General features: G+C 40.4%; 1 protein-coding gene across 1 annotated transcript in view; it reads left to right on the top strand.

Moving 5' to 3' along the window:
- The window catches only part of agmo (alkylglycerol monooxygenase), a 76,105-nt gene that overhangs the window by 41,269 nt on the left and 14,343 nt on the right, over window positions 1–20,493 (top strand). Inside the window, exons 9-13 of the mRNA XM_059339882.1 lie at window positions 3,351–3,430; window positions 3,832–3,966; window positions 8,597–8,713; window positions 13,098–13,180; window positions 13,882–13,987. Of these exons, the coding sequence (XP_059195865.1) occupies window positions 3,351–3,430; window positions 3,832–3,966; window positions 8,597–8,713; window positions 13,098–13,180; window positions 13,882–13,987 (521 nt within the window). The remainder of the gene's footprint in view (window positions 1–3,350; window positions 3,431–3,831; window positions 3,967–8,596; window positions 8,714–13,097; window positions 13,181–13,881; window positions 13,988–20,493) is intronic.

Below are 20,493 nucleotides of genomic sequence, written 5' to 3'. Positions count from 1 at the left end.
TTACTGACCTCAGGAAACTGAGCAGCGACTCCTTGCAGTGTCTGTTAGTCCAACCAAACGCTGAACAAGACATTTATACTGAACAAAACATTCAAATAAACTGTCATTAAGTTAAAATACAGTGAAAGGGTCAAAGTTATGAGACCAAACTATAGTGTTATATTTATATTATATAACTATAGTGTGAATTTTCGGTAGAATGCAGTTTTGCCTCCTTGCTCAGACCTGGAGGTTGCCGCCTGAGTTTGCCCAAGTTACAAGCCGACACACTCTTGCTAATGGTGCCACCTGCTGGTGAACATGTATCACATTTGGCAGACGTCTGCAAGTTTGTTATCAAGATATGCACCACTTCCTGTTTTGATTGAAATGCACAGGAAGTTGTTCCTCTATAACTGTCGATCCCTTGCCCCCTCTGTCTTGGACCCCTCACTAGAGGTGCACACAGATAAGGTGACCAATCTTGCAATGGTAATGAAAGTGAGAAATAATTGATGCTTCTGCTCCAAACTTTAATGGGTCATTCCTTGGCTTGTGCTACACCATTCCACTAAGTTTCATGGAAATCGAGCCAGTAGTTTTTCCACAATCCTGCTGACAAACACACAAACTGACCTGAAAGCAGGACCTCCTGGGTGGAGATATTAATGCTGCTTCCCTTTTTATTTGCTTTGCACCTCAACAGCCTCCTCCTCTTCTTCCATGAACTGATAAATTAGCATTTACTACTAAATGACTAGTATTATCTCCACCTACTGCCGAAGACTGCTGCAAGATTATGTTCTTTTTTGGAGCAATGGGTCAGAATGGAACAACTTTAAAACTTAATGCTGACCCAGACTGTGCTGATATAAAACCACACAGAGATATATGATGCCAAAGTTATGTAGTTTAGGTTCTGCACTGTATACATGTTTATTCATAGAGGTTTTCTTTGTTATTATTGATGTTTTGAATTACTTTTATGTAAAGTTTTGAACATAAAGTGTCCAAACAGATATCAGCCTGTGACTCCATATAACAATCTCCTGTGTACCATCACTAGAATTTAAACATGTTATTAGTTGACTGTTTGTATGTGTACTGGTGATTGTTATGCCTGCCTTCTCATTATTTTTATTGACTGAAACCAAAAGTCACAGTATGACCCATAATAACAGCAGAGTGAAGGGAAGCAGTGACTCTATAAGCTGCAGGTTTGCCTCTCGCCTTTTTACTCGACTCAGCAATTTTGCACCAAACGTCAGCGAGAGGTACCTGATTAAATTTTGAGGTTTTTACATTACCCAGAAATATCTTGGGGCCCTTTCTTTCTCTCTCTCTCTGTGGCTGCAGACAGTTTTAAGAGGTTGATCCCTGAAGCTGTGATCCCAACTTTATTAAGGTTTTTAGATTTTACTCCTTAGACTATTCTCTTTGTAGTTATCCCACCAAATATTGGTGCAGTTCTTCATGTTTTAATCAGCTAAAGAGTCAGATATTCCCCTCAGGAGGTGGTGGAGACCAAAACAATGCTCATGACTTTATTTATGCTCCAGGAGAGTAACTACTGTACTAACGTTCACCAGGTGAACAAACACAACAAAGTGAATGATAATGTTGCTGAGTCTCCTGGCTAATTGCATATAAGTCTATGAGAAAATTACCCTACTTCTCACTTGATTTAATACCTCAGTAAATATTATCCTAATGAGTTTATGGTCTCAATTGTTAGTTTAAAGTCTTCTTCAATACATCATGATTTTTTTTTTTAAATTATGGTTTCATTTAGAGTCAAAAAGACGACAAAGCAGGGGATGATTTAGGGTGTGGCTACCTTTGCTATCTGTCAATCAGGACAGAGGCATAGCAGTGTGTATCCATGGAAACGTGTACATTAAAATAGCTGTAAACTTGTTACAGGAGTTTTCGTCTTACTGGGGATTTCCACCGGACGCGTTACAGCAGCAGCACGTCTCCACAGCGTTTTTGCTGCGTCTGTCAATTCACACCGGGCACGTTACAGCAGCAGCACGTCAGTTTAGCGAGCCGGCCGTATACACGCGAGATAACGAGATCACGCGATAATCCTGACCATACGGGAGACCGCAAGATCCCGTGATAAACTTTAAACTCTATTTATACAGTCTATGGATAAACTGTGTGTATAAAGTAAACAACAACAACAAAAACCAACTTACTTTGCTTCTCTGAGGTGAAAGATATGTTGATCTGACCATCTATCCTTATAAAAACAATATGTTATGTCATAAATTATTGTATGATGTTCCACTTCAACAATCAGTCTCTTCCGTCTTCCTCGTCCGTGTCGCCGATCCTCTGAGACCCTTTGATTGATTGATTGCTGATCTGGTGCCCCGGTCATAACATAATGTTGATGTGAAGTAGTTTTAGGCTGCATGAACTGCGTATTGTGTTTTATTTTGAAAGGGGCGGAAGTGTTTTACGCTGATTCTGAGTCGGACTTCCTGTCTGGTGCGATCTGCTCTGTTGAGATTCACGCGATTTGGCAGCGTCTCGCCGAGAAATAGAAGTCCTACCTAATGCTCGCGTAGAGACGATGACGCAATGCTGCAGTAATGTTAAACTACGCGCCCGGTGGAAATGCTCTCATTGATTAGAGTGTTACCTATTTGCAACGTCATACGCGACGCTGACGTGACGCTGCAGTAACGCGCCCGGTGGAAATCAGGCTTTAGAAGTTCGATCAACTGTGTTTTCTTAGTTAATGAATGTCACTTTTTCCCCTAAAACTGTTTTGTTAATAGTTTTTCTGCACTAATCAATCAATCAATCAATCAATCAATCAATCAACCAATCAATCAATCAATCAATTTTAAATTTTAAAATAACTTAAAATATTTAATAAAAGGACATGGACACTAATGTACGCTGAGTAATGAAAATATGAGTATTCATATATATAATATATATATAGGTAAAATATATATACATATATATATATATATATATATATTATATATATAGGTAAAATATAGGTAAAACAGATAAAAGCTAACAAATAAAACATGTATAAACCATGAAATTGTGATAAAAGATAATATGATGCTAATAATAAGACACTACTTCACTACACTACAAGCCAGATCTAAAAGATAGGTTTTTAGTTTAAAAGTATCTCCTCTGCACGAAAAGACACTCTTAAGGAGTCAGCTGTTCATTTTTTTCATGGTACACTTCTTATAAACAGTCAATGTCTGTTAATGGGCAAATAATCAATGTTTTTCCAGCTTGTAATGCTGTCCCTAAGCATGCACACAACATGGTATTTCAGGTATTTATTTATGTTATTTAGTTTGGCAAATAAAATCTGTACATGTCCTTCTCAGGTACGTTTGCTTCAGAGGGAGACAAGCCCATCTTTGGCCTGGTGGTCCCGATCAACACCTTCGACATCGTCCACGTTCAGGTTGGTCCAGTTTTCCCATCGATGGTGTGGCCACTAAAGTCTCACCTCCATCCATCTGAATATAAACACCTTTTAGTAGATGAGGCGTGAGCTCATGTTTCCCTTTGCTGGCTGAGTGGCCATTTTGTAACCATAACATTATTACTGCACTCAAAACAAACTGCCCAGCTGAGGTGAAGGAGGCCAATAAAGTGAAATGCCAGGAGGTGGATGCTGTGATTATTTTTGCTGCCCTCGCTGTTGGCAGAGCACAGCGTGAGCAATGTCCTGCCAAATGAAAGCAGAAACATTTCTACTCAGGATTAGTTGTTAATGCAGCTACAGTTTCATTAACATTGATCAGCTAAATGTAGCGTTTGATTGTATATTGATGTTTCACTCCTGGGTTTCTTCTCTTCTAGCTGCACTACTATTGGTATTTGTGGACGAGGGCCAAAACTTACGACAATATCGGTGACAAACTGTCAACTTTCATCAAAGGTCCGAGTTGGAAACCTGGTAAATCTTGGCTAGGTGATCACAAAGACAATCCAGAGGTTGGTAAAATAAATAAAAACAGATCATTTGTTTTCATCATTCCTGCAGGAGAAATATTTTCACACAACACATACGAATACAATGGTTCATATGTTATCTTACAAACTATCGCTGTTCTAAGTTATGAAACGGTTGGGGATTGGTATCAAAACCCAGTTTTAAACCAGCCAAAGAGCTGAATTTAATATTAAATACTGGAATATTAATAAGCTCCAATAAAACTGGTCCTTTATTGGTACTTTTTAACATTTTGCTGTGATTTATTATTACTGCAGCGTCACCTGTAACTCCTCCAAACATATTTTTTGTAAATGCAATAAAACTTTTGCAACTAAAAAGGCGACTCTCTCATAATAAACAATCATAAACATGTAAACCTGAAGAAAGCAATATTTCAACCTGCTCTGTCGAAAGTTTGTTGGTGAATAAATGCCACAACTTCTCAGGATGCAAGTAAAGCTCCTCGACCTTGATCGCCGCCTGAAGTTAGCAACAACTTAAACTCAGGCTCACTTAAGGTGGACTGACCTTTAAGGTGGACCAGCTTTCATGACAAGTTTTGCTCCCCATACCTCTTCCTCTGTATTGTGATATCAGGAAGAATTTCTTATTTGATTGACATTTTAGATTTGTTACCAGTGAGATATTTTGTCTTGGCTACATAGTGACTGAAACATTACTTGTGGTGGTTGCTCTATGAACAAGGTTTATTCATTCATTATCCTTAACTGTTCATCCAAACTCGGATCGCGATCCCAGCTGACATTGGGCGAGTGGCAGGGTACACCCTGGGCAGGTCTCCAGACTATCACAGGGCTGACACATAGAGACAGACAACCATTCATGTTCTCATACACACCTACGGACAATTTAGAGTCACCAATTAAACCTCAGTGCATGTTTTTGGACTGTGGGAGGAAGCTACAAGAGAAGAGAAACCACGCTGAAAATAAAAATTAAAAATGATCCTCGATCAGTAGCCTAAAAGTCAGTAGCCTCAATTATTTAGTAATAATAATAATAAAAATAAAATAGATTTATATAGCGCTTTTCAAGGTACTCAAAGTCGCTAAACATAATACATTGAAACAAATACAAAATACAGAGAACACAACAGAAATGAGAGTTTGAGGTTTTATTCAGGTTTGGTGGTGGGGGTCAGCTCTTGTAAGCTGTCTTGAAGGTGGTTTTGAGGTGATTTTTGACTTAGAGGTGTGTCGAACCGACGGCCCTCTTGCTGTGACACAGAGTGTTAACCACTACAGCACCGTGAAGCCCTTACAAGGTTTAGTTCTGTTTGAAATATAAATAAATTCCAATCCTGCTCTGAATTTATTAAAAATGTATTTTAAAATAACATATTTGTCAAAAAGCAGTTATTTAGGAATGGAACTGAACCGATAAGGAGTCGTGCTGTCCAATCCTAACAAAAAATGTGAACTATGTTGTGAAGTAGAGCTTTGTGGTTACATTCATAGTTTAGAAAAAAAAGATCATGCTTTGGGTTAAAAAAACTACTTCCATACGTAGGTTTAACGTACCTAACTTGACTTTTGGCTTCACAATAACACAAACACCACTGTCCCTAAAGTCCTGTGTTTCTTCGACCCATCCATCTGTTACGGGTAATGTGCGAACCCAAACGCAGTACAAACAAGGCCCAGAAACGAAGGTCAGTTAATGGTTTTATTAACTGCAATCCGGCAAACACACAGTTCAATGGCTTGGCAGGTGGCTTGGTCAGGACAGGCAAAAGTTCGTAAACCAGAAGGCAGGCAGTCCAGGCGAACAATCCGAAGGGGGGCAGGCAGAGCTCGTAGTCAGGAACAAAGGGTAGAGGTAATTTACCAGGCGGCAGGCAGAACAGGCAGGTCGAAGTCAGGCAGGGTCGGAACCGGGAAGACAGGCAGATGAACGCTGGAAAGTCTCGCATGGCAAAGAACAATCTGGCACTGAGTGAGTGTGAGGCTGGAGAATATATACTGAGCAGGCAGGAGGGGCTGATTGGTGAGTGAGGGCAGGTGTGTGATCAGTCAATGGGTGTTGTGAGAGTAGAGCAGTGGAAAATTACTGAGTCCATGGGGAAAGGCTGGAGCAGACTATGACACCATCCTTTCCAACCTCCTTTCTGTGCGGACTTTCTTGGTCTTTATACTCCATCACCTGACTCTTTTGCTCCTGAAACAAGGCGGTTGGACAAGAGCTGGTTCTGTGGTTGGAGCCAGGTTGGACACACTGGAGGAGGTGGTGGAGAGATGACCTGTCAACATGTTCTAGTCCATCCTGAAATACCCAGATCATCTGCTACACAAAACCTTTATGGACCATATAAACAGCAGTGGACGGCTCCTCTCTCTCGGTTGCAGGACGGAGAGATACAAAAGATCCTTCTCTCCTACAGCCATCAGGCTGTCTCATCTAACAGAGATTCTACCAGACTAACTGAATTTACCCTCGGGGATAAATAAAGTAATTTTGATTTGATTTGATTTGATTTGATTTGAAACTAGAAGCCACCACCGAACAACAAAGGTCAACACGAGTTATACACAAATTACAAGGCAGCACTTTTTTGTAGGTATAGAAGTACAAACAGTGAGTGAGCACAGCCTCTCTCACAATAATGCCCTCTGGCTTCACTACCCGTCACTTTGACACACGAAAACACAGGCCTAAATGACTCAGAACATTCCCGATTGAAGGATTCACATATTCTACAAGTTTTACAAGGAACTGCCACATCAAATAAAAGCTGCAAAGCCTTTGTAGAGGGAACACAATAAGTTCATTTTCACCGTCTTTAAACGCAGTCTGCGGGATTAAAACCGCATGCAGTTGAGTGTGAACGTGCATGTGTGTGTGTGTGTGTGTGTGTGTGTGTGGAGAAAGAAATACAGGCTCCAGTCAAATGCCCCGGTGGTTAGCTTTGAAATAACGCTGATGGTGTCACATATTTAGTTCCCTCGTGCTTCAAACTTTAAAAAAAAAAAAAAAACCTTTAGAATTAAATTGGCCCCTTAAACCCAGCGGGGTGATTCTAAACACAGAGAGAGCTGGAGTTGAACCGAAATATCTTGAAAGGCTTCGTGTGTAGACGGCTGCTTGTTGATATCTGCCGGTGAGGAAAGAAAGGAACGACAGGGGAGTGAGGAGAGAGAGGGGAGGGTTCAACGTGTTTCAGCTCTTTGAGAATAAGCAGAGCAGCGTGCTGGAATACCTACAGGGCCGGGATGGGATGCGGGGGGAACCCACATGTGGTGGTTTGGTTCCTCGGGATCCTGGGAAACCCCCCGAATGAGATTTTTTTTGGACATTATTCCCAAAAAGGATGCAGTTTTAACACAAGGCCCTCAAGACCAATTAATTGTTAAGAAGCAGACAAAAACAGGTCAAATGACTCAGGAAATTCTTATGAAAGAAGTCATATATTACTGTGTGTTTGGGGGAAACCGCTACGCCCAATAAATACTGGACGACTTTGTAGATGGAGCACAACAAACTAATTTTCACAAGTGTTGAAATCCAGCCTGGAGGAGACTGAAGCAACGCAGGGCCTTATTGTTGTGAAGAAAATAAAGCCATGAGAAGTAAGAAGGATCTGAGGTTTGAACTCAGACTTTTACGAGTTCAATTATGGCATTTTCCTTTTTAAAGGCCCCAAACATTCTCACTGACTCACTTTTGTTTTCTCTTGTTTTTGTCATTTTAGTTACATCATTTTTCTCTTGTTTTTATTGTCTTTTCGTGTCTCTTAAAGTTATAATCCTCCTTAACACATTTAAATGATATCATAGTCTTTTTTTTATACTACTCTATACTTTATGACATTCTCCAGCAATAGCAATTCAATTTATTTGCATTTGTAATTGCCTCTTTATTCTATATCAAAGTTTTATTGTCACTGTCACGTGCAGGATTAAAGTTGTTTCAAAACACAGTAGATTCACAAGATGCATGAACATACTGAGCATGATTTGGAAGACTACAGCGAATGCCAGGCATTTTAAAGAGGAAGCATAGTTTTGCTTCTTCAGTTTGCTTTTTTATTAAAACATGATGAATAATGTCAGCTCACAGATGTTTGGCTGCATTGCAAATATATACATCTGTTGCCTTTTTTTCTGTGGCATTTCAAAAGAGGCCACCACCTAAAGGATGGGGATGCAGTTTTATAGAAACGGCAACAAAACAACAATACAAAAAAACACCAGAATTTGAAAATAAAGCCCTGCCTCTTCAGCTCTCCCCTCTCTGTGCAGAATTTATAGTTTATATTCACCAAAAAACAGCTTGAACATAAAGTATATTCTCTCTGTGGTTGTTTTGTGTCACTTTGTGGTAAACAATATCTAAAGTTGTCTGTAATACTCACAACACATACTGTTTCATGTGTATTTACTAAGGAGTCAGGGTACCAGCTTTCCCCTGCTCTGAACAGTACAACCCTGCTGTAAAACCTCTGAACGTGTGACTAAAAACACGAGGTGAAACTTGAATGAATCGTTGTTATATAAGCACGGCACGCTGCACCTCTGGTGTGAGAATCTGTCAGAAACACAAAATGACTCCACTTACAGAAAAAAAAACGAGGGATTGGGGAATTCAACATGTTTTACTTTCCATGCGCAGGTTACCGGACAGGAAGTGCCTCATGATCCCAGCTGGTCGCTGCCTTTACAAGTTTATGTGGTCATGCATTTCCTGCTGGCGCTGGGGACGTACCACGACCTGTTCGAGAACAAGATGGTACGTATGTGTCACGTAAGGAAAACTGTGAATGTCAGCAGAGGACGAGGAGCTGAGGATGAAGTTTTTAAACTGCCTTGCTCATGAGTAGGGTTGCAAAATGTCTGGTAAATTTCCAGAAACTTTCCATGGGAAGTTGGGGAATTTTGGAAATATTCAAAATCACAAAACAGGACATTTCAAAAGATTTATTTGTAAGTAGAACTTTATCAAGTTTTAATTAACATATAATAATAGTATGTATATATATATATATATATAATATTGAGCAATCAATTCTTTCATTGAGCAGCAAATGCATGAATGTTGAGTTAAATATTACTCATCCCCCCAACCCCACCCATTCAAAAGTCCCCAAAATGTCCCATTCAAAATATTAAATGAAAAAAATGAAAATAATCCCTCTCCTCCAAAATGGTCCTATACAACATGTAAATGAATTGAACACGTGATGGAGGAATGCACAGTGCATGTAGGGGGCGTGGCCTCAGTAGGGGGCGTGGCCTCAGTAGGGGGCGTGGCCTCAACAGCCCTTCAATAAGCAGTGTGCTGTGTGCATGTGATTGAAGAATAGCAGGTATTCAAGTGTACTTGCATGAAATCTGGTTGTTTTCAAGATTTTGCTAAAATATATTTTCCCAACTATATTTAAGTTCCCTCTTAAGGGCCAACCTTCAACCATTTTGTGAATTCCCGTTTATTCCCGTTAATTCGCATAAATTCCCGTTAATTCCTACAAAAGTTTCCAACTTTGACAATTCCTGGAGTTTTGCAGCCTTACTCATAAGCACACTGACGGTCCTTCTGAAGAGCATTTTACAACTCTGAAGGATTGAAGCCGACCCTGCGGTCACACGCTGCCTACTGTTATGTTTAGGCTACTGTAATCCCTCACAGAACGTATGACAAGGTGGTCCAGGGCTCCTAATTTAAAGCTGTGTGTTTGTTTGCCAACATTATTTCACCCAATTATGCAGTTTGTTGTGGCGAGTCCACGGTGGAGCAGTCCTCTACTTAGCCAGCAGGAAAAGACTAGCTCTGTCTAACATCATGACAGGATGACTGATCGGCATTCCCCTTTAGAACAACCTTTGTCTATTATTTTCCACTCGACGAGCCAAAAGACCCCCTTCCTCCTCTGTCAGAAAAAAACAGAACCAGGTCTCCTCAGCAGTTATCTTTGGAAGCCTTTTTTCCCCAGGCATAGTTTTGGTTAGCCAAAAAGTGCTGTCACGCCCAGCCCCTTCAAACTCCCAAATAAAATGGCCTGTCTTTTTCTGATCGCTACCTCCGTGGTGCTCCTTCAGTTGTGGTCCCCCCCCCTGCTGTACACACACACACACACACACACACACACACCTCCCCTCCAGGGTCGAAGGGCTCCCCTCCCTCTCTGCGAATGAAACACCAGCTGGTGGTCCAGCAGTGAACACAAACGCCTTAATTGTCGAGTCAACCATTTCCCAACCCAAATAGCCTTCAGGATGCAGCAATCAGGACTTGGAGGGAAAATAACAAAGTGAGCGCTCCGGCCCGACAATAAATCATGTCACTGTTATGTATTTATACCCACATGTTCGCTAGGCGCTTATTTAGCCTGACAATTGATGATACACTGCCGGACAATTTATGGGCTTTGCGTTAATTCGAAGCCATGAAAACATTGAAGCTACTCTTCAATTACATCATCAGCAGGACAGCGTGAACGTTTTATTATAGGTTTCACAAAAACAGTTGCTGTTAGAGGCAGAGAGGGAAACTGACCAAGTCTTATCTCAGAGCAGCTCTCTGTTATGTGTTTGTGATTTGGACTTCAGTACCTGCTGTGATGTCAGTTACAATTTTAAAGCACAAGAGAGCAAGAAAACCTGACACAATATAGCTAAATTGTGTCAAATCAGGATGAGATAGGAGCAGATTGGATTGTCCTATAGTAGCACAAAATGTTCATATTTGTATTGATTTGCTCAACAATAACAGGGCAGCATTCACAGTGGTGGAAAGTAACTAAGAACATTTACTCAAGCACTGGAATACTTCAACTCCACTACATTTATTAAATAACTAATGTGACAAGTTACTTTGCAGATATAGATTAATAGTACAAAACATAATCAAATAAATGGTGATGCACTATTATAAATTAAGATAAAACTTTGATGCAGCATTAAATAATGAACACATGAATGCAATAATACTTATAATCCAGTAATATAATGCACATTATACTTCAGTTTAGCATAGAAAGTAGTTGAATCTGCCAAGCTCGTGTTCTATTTGCTCTGGCAGCTTCGTCTGGTCAATCAGACTGATTTCTAGCCAATCACAACTGTGTATTTGATGTCCAGCACAACATGTTTTCAGAAACACATTTTTGTGACTGTTTACCTGTACCTGATCTTCAATTTAGTAAAGTCCCGGGTCATTCCCGTTTATTACCATAAATTCCTGTTAAATCCCATAATTTACCATAAATTCCCATGGAAAGTTTCCAGCTTTGAAAATTCTCAGATTGTTGCAACCCTAAATCAGAGGCATTTTGATCTGAACTTGTTTGTAACTCCTGTTGAAAATCAAAAATGGAGTGAGCCATTCCAGACCAAAACTCATTTGTATATTAGTCTTTCTATGCTTTCTTAATTTACTTATATGTAGTTGCCAGTACTTTTGTACTTTTACTCAAGTGCAGTTTCTTATGCAGGAGCTTTACAGCCAGTAAAAATCAGTATTTCTACTTTGTAATACTGCTGCTTTCACTAGAGTAAAAGATCTGAGTGTCTCTTACATCACTGAGCAGTTAAATCCCTCTGGGAAAGAAGCAGCAGAAACTGGCACAGATATGTGATTGGATCATAAAATAATCTGAAATAATTATGCCTTTTTCTTCACACAAACATACCCCCCTGTCATAAAGAACATAAAGACACATTTGTGCATTTGAATTCTCTACAAAGTATGCCTAGTATTTATAGTATTATCTTTGTAACCCAGTGTCGTAACATTTCTCTGCATGTGTGTTTCCTCAGCGGTGACTCTCCTGAACTTCGTCATAATAACGGCTGCAATAATGAGTTAATCTGCTCCGTCTCGGGGGACAACAGAATAACACTATCAGTGCGCTGCCACCAGATGTTAACTTTCCTTTCTGTCCTCCGCTGTTATTGCTGCAGTTTGACACTTGATCACATAAAAAATTAGCACGATGAAAAAAGGCACAGAACATTTCCTCTCCCATTTTGTTTTAAAAGCGTTGTGTAAATGTGACTCCACCTCACGACTCTGAGGGATTTTGTGGAGGATTTTCTCTCGAGCGTGTCATGCAGTCAAAACAAAACAAAAAGATCATGTGACCGAGAACGTCTGGCCTGCTGAGCCCCCGGGGTTATTCAACACAGATAAGTTCACATAACCTCTGATACCAAAATAATTCTCCACTCATTACACCTCTTACTAAAAATAACTGTATCCGTAGCCTCTGAACTCTAATGCAATGATCATTCAGCTTTAATACAGTCTGACAGTCTTGTTCCTTCACTCTGATGGAAGGATCCGGGCCAGAATCCCCCCCCGGTTTGATTCACGGAAAACATAATCATATCATCCCTCTGTGTTCCCGTGTGACGGCTCAGATAATATAGTTCTTATGGATTACGACTCTTGGATAAACACAGAGATGTACGGCTTTATTGCATCCTGTTGATGGGTTGATTTTATGTTTGCTATATATGTCCTTCTGGGTCCGTACAGTATGGGAGCAGTCGGTGAGATTTGGCTGTTAGGCTCTGTATTGAGTGTCAGAGAAATATAAACCTAAGCTGACAGGCAGCGGCATCCTCAGGAGACACCGGGCTTCCAGCTGCTGCCCTCAGCCAAGGCCGTAGGTTAGAGAACACGAATTAGACCGTACATCACGTTCTGTACTGTTCTGTTTTTTTGTGTGCGTCCCAAATAGCACGGAAAAGGTCAGCGAGAGTCTGCATGGGATTTGTGCTCCGATGTTGGTTGTTTTGGCTCCGTTTAGGGGCTATCAGGATTCAAACTGCAGGCTCTTCTACTGTGGTCAAGTCCCCCCGTCAAGACCCATCTGGGGCGATTAGAACGTCTCTGTAAACTAGGAATGTCAGTGCAAAGTAAGAGGCGGATTACATTTGCTGCAGGGGCCTGTACGTATGTGCCAGGACACTTATTCTGAAGGTCAGACATGTTTTGGTTGGCAGTGCCAAGTAAACAGTCGAACAGCCGTGTGGTTTATGACTGCTCTCCCAGTAAGGTCTCCTGTGATCGGAACTAAACCAGCCATGATATTAATTTAGGGTTTAAATTCTAATGTATTTCTTGCCTGGACCACATTTCTCATGGCATGCATGCATATCTTCATTCCTAGATGTTGTCACAGTTCACCATGCTGGGGATGACCGGCTACGTTCTGCTCACTCTCACCTCGCTGGGCTACATGATCGATCAGAGGTACAGTACTCACACTTTTTCATTTATTTGTTTTCATGCAAACATTTAGATATTTCATCAGACTGATTAAGGGCATGTGCAGATAATGAGACAGTGGGCCCCTAGGCACAGATCACGGAAAAGGCCCCGCCACCAAGATACAGACTTTATATGTACTGCCTCTTTTTTTTGTTTTTTTGTGTTTCTTGGTAGTCCTTACATATTTCTTTGTGCTTTTTTGTCTCTTTGTGCTTGTTTGTGTCTCTTTGTAGTTATTTCGTGTCACTTTGTGGTCATTTTGAGCCTCTTTGTGGATGTTTTGCTTCTTTCCATAGTTATTGTGAGTGTCTTTACAGCTGTTTTGCATCTCTTCGTAGTTGTTTTATGTTTCTTTGTGGTCATATTGAGCCTCTTTCTGGTTGTTTTGCTTATTTCCATAGTTACTGTGAGTTTCTTTACAGCTGTTTTGCAAATCTTCATATTTGTTTTAGCCTCTGTCTTGTCCTTTCGTGTCTCTTAATATTTCTTTATTTTCTTTGTGGCCATTTTTTGAGTCACTTTCTGTTTAATACGAGTGGCATTTTTGTAATTGACCTTCGAATCAACGACGGGTCAAGTCTTTTATAACTCAATCCATGAATGACATCATCACATCAAAATGTGACTCTAAGTAAAGTCCAGGAGGTCATTAAATGTCTGTTTTGTGTCGTCCTCATGTTCAGGCCGTCTGCGCCCCTCCTGGAGACGCTCCGCTGCGTCATCATGGTGGCGCTGCAGCGCTACGGCTGCATGAAGCCCCTGCTGCCTTCACTGGCCGTGCCAACTGAGGTAAGACACCATGCAGCCTGTTACAATGCAGTTTAAAGTAATAATGTTATAGTTTAGCCATTAACAAAGAGCATCATGTTATGTAAGTGTGATACATAGCAACAACACAAGGTGCAGTAAGTCTCTGTTCTGGAGCTTTCCATCACATCACAAGCACCTCATTTAGGATTGTTTAATCTGTCTCTTTCTTTTAAATCTCCTACGTTATAAAAAGTAAAATTTCAATTAAAATAAAATTTTATTATAAAGCACTATAAAGCATTATAAATACTGTATCAGTATTAACTAAGTAAGTATAAGAACGCTCAATCCACAGAGAGATGCACATATTAGGAAATTGTGTCTTTAAATGAGCCGTCTGGACCTCTCTAGTCTCTATTCCAGCCCAGACACAAAATACCAGAGCTGAACTTTGTTCCCAGTCTGACCCTGGTAGAAAGTGCAGTCACAGTCTTTCCTGGTGCAGAGCCACCAGAAGACCTGGAAGCAATGACCAATCAGAGCAGACTGGCCTTTTTCAAAAATTCAAACTATATCATAGACTGACAATCTTTCTGAATATAGCCCTAAACACTCACATGAGGACCTGAAAAGCTTTGATGTGATAGGTTCAAAACCACTTTGAAAACAATTTCATACAACTTGTCACTATGAAACATCACATGATGATATTGTGGAAATCAGTCCCTGCAATCCTCCTAAAATATTGTTTAGCGTCAACAAGAGAACCAATTTGTGTTCAAAATGCAGTTTAAAACCAGGGAACACAAAGACAAAACCTAATCAGGCAACATTCCACATCTCAGTAACTGTGAAAGGTTAATTAGATGCTGGATACAGGAGGAGACAGGGACTAATTAATATGTATGGTGATGTCAGTGAAGTGTAGCCGTGTAGGAATCATGTATATGAAAATATTCACGTCAGCATGTTTTCCTGTTTTGTGTGTGTAGTCTGTGATTGTGTGTGTGAATTGTGTGTGAGCTGGGTGCTAAGTCCTGCCCCTGCAGCCTTGTGATCTATGAGTCCAGATGCGTCGCCCAATTGACCATAAAATTGGCGTGCCTTTCTGGCTCTGGCAGCCCAAACTGTAGATGGCGGCTGACCTCTCATTACTCGCCCTCCCTCCCTCTACGACTGCCTCCTTTTTTCCCCTTTGTGCCCGCCCTCGCTGCTTGCCATCTCAGCCAGTGTGAACGAGAGCTTCTGGAACCAATTAGTGCCGTCTGCCGCTAACTAGAGCTGGCTGATGAGATTTGCACGTGATCGCTGAATCGCTGCTTTTATTGTCCTCTGACTCCACATCTGTGCTGCTCAGGTGTTCAAAAGACAACTCACGCCTCTCCCACCTCTTTCTTTTCTTGTCACCATAAATTGAAATAAAACTGAATTAATTATAATATTTTCTTAAAGTCGCATTTAAAGTGAAGTGCATATCCAATCAGCTTCAGAGCAATGTCTTGATTTATGCTGCACGTGCTGCACGGCTGTGTCACTTTGACAGCGCTGTAAGTTTTATGCAGCCGTTTCCTTAAGCGAATCATTAGGCCTCATTTCAAGTCGCAGTAGATCAGTTTGAGCTAAATAAATGTCTTGCTTGCAGGTGGGGCTCATTGAAAATCCTCACAATTTACTTGAATCGGTTCCTGACATATTTGTGCCGTTTGCTCAGAACTACAGCAGAGGGGGAAAAAAACGTGAAACCACTCCCAAGCTTTTAAGGTACTTTAATGATATATGGGTCTGACGCGTGAGGTGAGCGGCCAGCTCTTTGTTGCGGTGGGGAGGCGTGTTTTGAAGTCGAGCCAATCAATTAAGAGTCACTTGAAATGGAGGAGGGGAAATTCACATTTAATTGTATTCAGGCTCATGCGACTGTACAGTTGGGAGAAGGGGGGGACTACAAAAAAACTACAAAAACTAGGTCGGTTTGTGGTCCTTCAAACCCAGTGGTGTGATATACTGCACCCTTAAAGCTCACAGTGGTATTTATAGTGGCTCTGGAGATTTCCCTTGTAAAGCTGCAGGCTTGACCTGTAAACCAGGGCTGCCTCTCGCTCCCAGCCGCCCACTCGCCGCCCCAAACCCCCGTCTGCACGGCTCACATGAAGACCTCGCTGGTTCAGACGAGACGAGGCTGGTAACCGTGTGTGTGTGTGTGTGTGAGAGAGAGAGCAGGGGGGGGGCGGGTTGTATGAGGTTAGAAGTGTTGTGTGTTTGTTACGACTGCCAGCTTCTGCCCGTGTCATCAATCACAAATACAACCAATGCTGAAATTGATATTGAGTTAGAAAACTTTAAATCCAGTTTTCCTTTTTTAACATAGCCTACACTCTAAAAAATACATTTAAAAATTGTTTTAAAAAATGGTTAAATTTCAAAGAGAGTGAACAACTGTAAGTTATTTTACAGATTATTTCTTTAAAAATATGAATAATAGAAAGGAAACATCTGTATTTTAAAAAAATGCATATATATCTGTAGAATAACTAAAGGGTTATATTTTTAAACTGTATCAGACAACTTTTGCTGCCAGACTTTTTTTTTTAATGATTTCTTTTTACTTTTTTTCCTACATTCAATTTAAAGTTTTACTGTAAGAACACAGAAAGTTGTCTTTATTTTATATTTGGCAAATTATTTTAAATACATTTTTTTTTTCATACATAGAATTCGATGTAATTTTACAATCAAGACCATGAAACAATTGAATAATACTGTTTTTTAATAATAACCACTATAATTGTGACCTAAGACACACAGTAAGACTGGACTTTAAGTAAGACACACTGTAAACCTTAGATGTAAAGTTACAGTTAAATATGAACTTTAAAAAAAAAATTCCAGCTCAAAAAATTGCTAAATCAGCCACCATGTCTGTTTTTAATAGATTTCCTCACTCTAAAATCAATATCTGAATTGGTCTCATTAATCTCACATCAGTCGGGCTCTAGTATCGTTTAAATTTTTATACTAGTATTCAGGATTCTGCCTTAATATTGGGGGGTTGCACAGCAACAGGAGCTATAGTATCAGCGATTACTGCACCTTTCTGACAATGTGTCAACAACAGTTTTACTGCAGGATCAGTTGTTATTGCAGGCTGTTGTGCCTGATTGCATAATGTCTGGTGGTCCTCCTGCTGTCTGTGTGTCCACATTAACATGTATTTCTGTGTGTGCAGTATGAGGGAGGGGATCTGCTGCAGTTTGGACTGTAATGATGTAACACGTGGTTGTGTTACTGTGTGGGCCTCTGGGTCGCCTGCAGGCACAGAGAAACATGCTGCAGAGCACAACTCAGACGCTGTATATCCCAGAGTAATTAAGCAGCTCTTCTCTCAAAACGGCCACAAACTGCTGGTGAAGTCAGAGTAATTTAAGAGGAGAGCTCATAAAAATACACCTGTCTTTGGTTGACAGAGAGAGAGAGAGAGAGAGAGAGAGAGAGAGAGAGAGAGAGAGAGAGAGAGAGAGAGAGAGAGAGAGAGAGAGAGAGCGAGCGTCTCAGGGCTGGAAAAAAATATTTAATTATCTGGGTTAAAATCAACAGAAAGAAAAGTTTACATGCACTCTTTTTCCCCACTTCTTTATGTTAATTGTTCTTCTTTGTAGTTATGAAATAAAGCAAGAATCACCCAAATAGGGTAATAAAACTCCTGAGAACATTGTCTACTTTGCTTTAATTTTACTATATGACTGGGATGTGTCCTTGTCATAAATGAGTTCAAGAAGTGGAGCTTTGGCTCATGCGAGTTTGACACCAGAGAAGCAAAGCTAAATCTATGTAATCCAGTCCAATCCAGAATATAAAAAAACATCTCAATTGTTTTCACACCTCATTAGTTTTTCCGTCTTTTTCTCTCTGTGCTGATAGTGTTTTCCAGTGTGAAAATCGACCCTTTCTGTCAGACGTTCAAGGGAAAGATAAATGCTTCACGGCCAAAAGAAGAGGTCAGAACAATATTATGAAGTTCATGTCAGACACAAAGGCACAAAGTGGCTTTATCTTCAACACATCACCTGATTTGTCTGCAAAAAAACTTCAAATCCCGCCCCCTCTGTCCCGCTATCGCAGCCAGATAAGACAGAAAGAGTTGAGGGGTCAGCGTTATCTGAGAGTGTCGTTTCCACACGGCAAATCTCAGGTGTGAGAGGTCATCGGCCCTTTTTTTTTTTTTAATCAGGAATGTGTGGTAGCAAGAAGCAGCGCTGAGGTTAACAGGATTGTTTGGAGCAATGGAAACTCTGTGAGCATGACATCATCTGAGAGCTCGCAGGAATGGAAAGGAAAGGAAATCTCCTCCCAGGGAGAAAATGGAGGGATTTGAAAGAGAAATGCTGGGTAGGACTGTTCCGATGGAGTAAACAGCGGGGTGGTCGACCGTACACAGTGTGAAATATTATCACTCAATGTGCAGGGGATCGTGCCCGTCAAAGAGTAACCGCTTGGTTTATGTTGTCAAACCACTTGCCAGGTAAAGCTATGGAAATCTAACAGCAATTGGCCCTTTGGGGGTTCCCGAGCAGTATTTACTTTGGCTTTTGTGGGCTGAGTTTCTGCAGCCAACATTGACTTTCTTTTGAATTTGTCTTCCTATTTGTGCTTTAATTCATGGGTGAAACACAACAGTCCTCCAGTTTATGATACGGCCTCGGAGCCAACATGTGAACCTGATTGAACCTGACGACGCTGTTTTTTTTCTCGCAGTATTATTTCTCCCTCTCCTGAAATGCACATAAAGCTGATTTCACAGAACTGTAACGCCAATTTCCAAAATCCAAAACATAACAAATGATAAAAGACTTTCATAAAGTTCAAATATAAATAAGTCAAAGAATTTTACTGTAAAATCTATCAGAGGAGTTCTGAATGAAGGCTTAGCGTATTAATTTAGCGATCTTTATTGCAGTGCGAGCTTTCATCACTCTGCCTCTCAGTTTATTAATCCCTCTCTCCGCCACGCTCATTGGCTTACTGGCTAACAGTCACACGTCTGATGTTGTAGTAAAATGAAATTCCTGATGGTCCTTTTTCACAATAGCTTGAGCTACAGTATCTCGCCTGAAGTGAGCTGGAAAATGTCTCCAGCTGCCAGGAGTTGTGAGCAGTAGGGGGTTCGGACTGACTCCAGATCTAAGGTTGCATAATTGGGAATGGCCACCATCTCAAAGAGAGCGTCCACAGTCACATATTTCTTGGGAGGACTTTTGATCTCGTGATAAAATCCCTAATTTCTGAGTATTCCTGTCTGAGCCCCAAGCTTGATGATGGTCCACCTCCTCCCTGCATGTCAGAGTGTCTGCAAGCAAGACGCTGAACCCCAGTCAGTTTAAACTGGATCCATCACGTAACCCAGTAGCTGACACTGATCCAGTGTATCGATTGGACACAGAAATTATTTTCTTTTTGGAGCTTGATGTTTAGCTCCATTTAGCTTGTTGTTTTGCCTTCTCTGCCTTTTGAAAACATCTCCTCAAACCAAACTTTAAAGGGATACTTTACACGCAAATAACCACTTGTTGTTTTTCTCGCATGCCTTCACAGTGAACTTTATTCACTATGAGATTAAAGTGGCAAATTTAGGAGAAAAAAGTTGTAGATTTACGAGATTAAAAGTGGCAAATCTATGAAAAAAATGTTGCAGATTTATGAGGTTAAAAGTGGCAAATCTAGAAGAAAAAAGTAGCCGATTTACAAGATTAAAAGTGGCAAATGTAGGAGAAAAAAGTTGCAGATTTATGAGATTAAAAGTGGCAAATCTAGGAGAAAAAAAGTCACATATTTAGGAGATTAAATGTGGCAAATCTTGGAGAAGTGTCACAGATTTTTGAGATTGAAAGTGGCAAATCTACGAGAAAAAGGTTGCTGATTTATGAGGTTAAAAGTGGCAAATCTGTGAGAAAAAAGTTGCAGATTCATCAGACTGAAAGTGGCAAATCTACGAGAAAAAAGTTGTATATTTATGGGATAATAATTGTCAAATCTACAAGAAAAAAGTATCAGATTTATGAGATTAAAAGTGTTGAATCTACAAGAAAAAGTAGCAGGTTTCTGAGAAAAAGTGGCATAGATGTAACCAGCGATAACCTTGCATCTGTCCATTGTGTTCCTGTTCCTGTGGCAGGAAAACTATCACTTCATCCAAATTTGTACACTGCTTTCTCCTTAATAGGCCTAATTCATGGCAATGTCTTCAAAGTCTGGATACTTATGATAATATGGTGATTCTGGGCTAAAACCACGAGTGTTTCCTTATTGCTAAATTCGATTGCAAAGTATAATTTAATTAAGTCCCTCACTGCAGACACAGTACACGGCATGCGGCAGCTTCTGTGGTAATGGAGTTCCTTGAAACACAAAACACTAGCCTATTTTACCGACTTTGTTTTCTCAAAAATCTGCTACTTTTTTCTCCTAGATTTGCCACTTTTTTCTTGAAATATTAACCCCCTCCCCCAGATCCATACTTATGCCGTCGTAAAACTTAGAATCCGAAAACAGAA

The sequence above is a fragment of the Centropristis striata genome, chromosome 8 (assembly GCF_030273125.1).
Source record: "Centropristis striata isolate RG_2023a ecotype Rhode Island chromosome 8, C.striata_1.0, whole genome shotgun sequence".
NCBI classification, from domain to species: domain Eukaryota; kingdom Metazoa; phylum Chordata; class Actinopteri; order Perciformes; family Serranidae; genus Centropristis; species Centropristis striata.
This window is presented reverse-complemented; position numbering and strand designations above follow the sequence as displayed.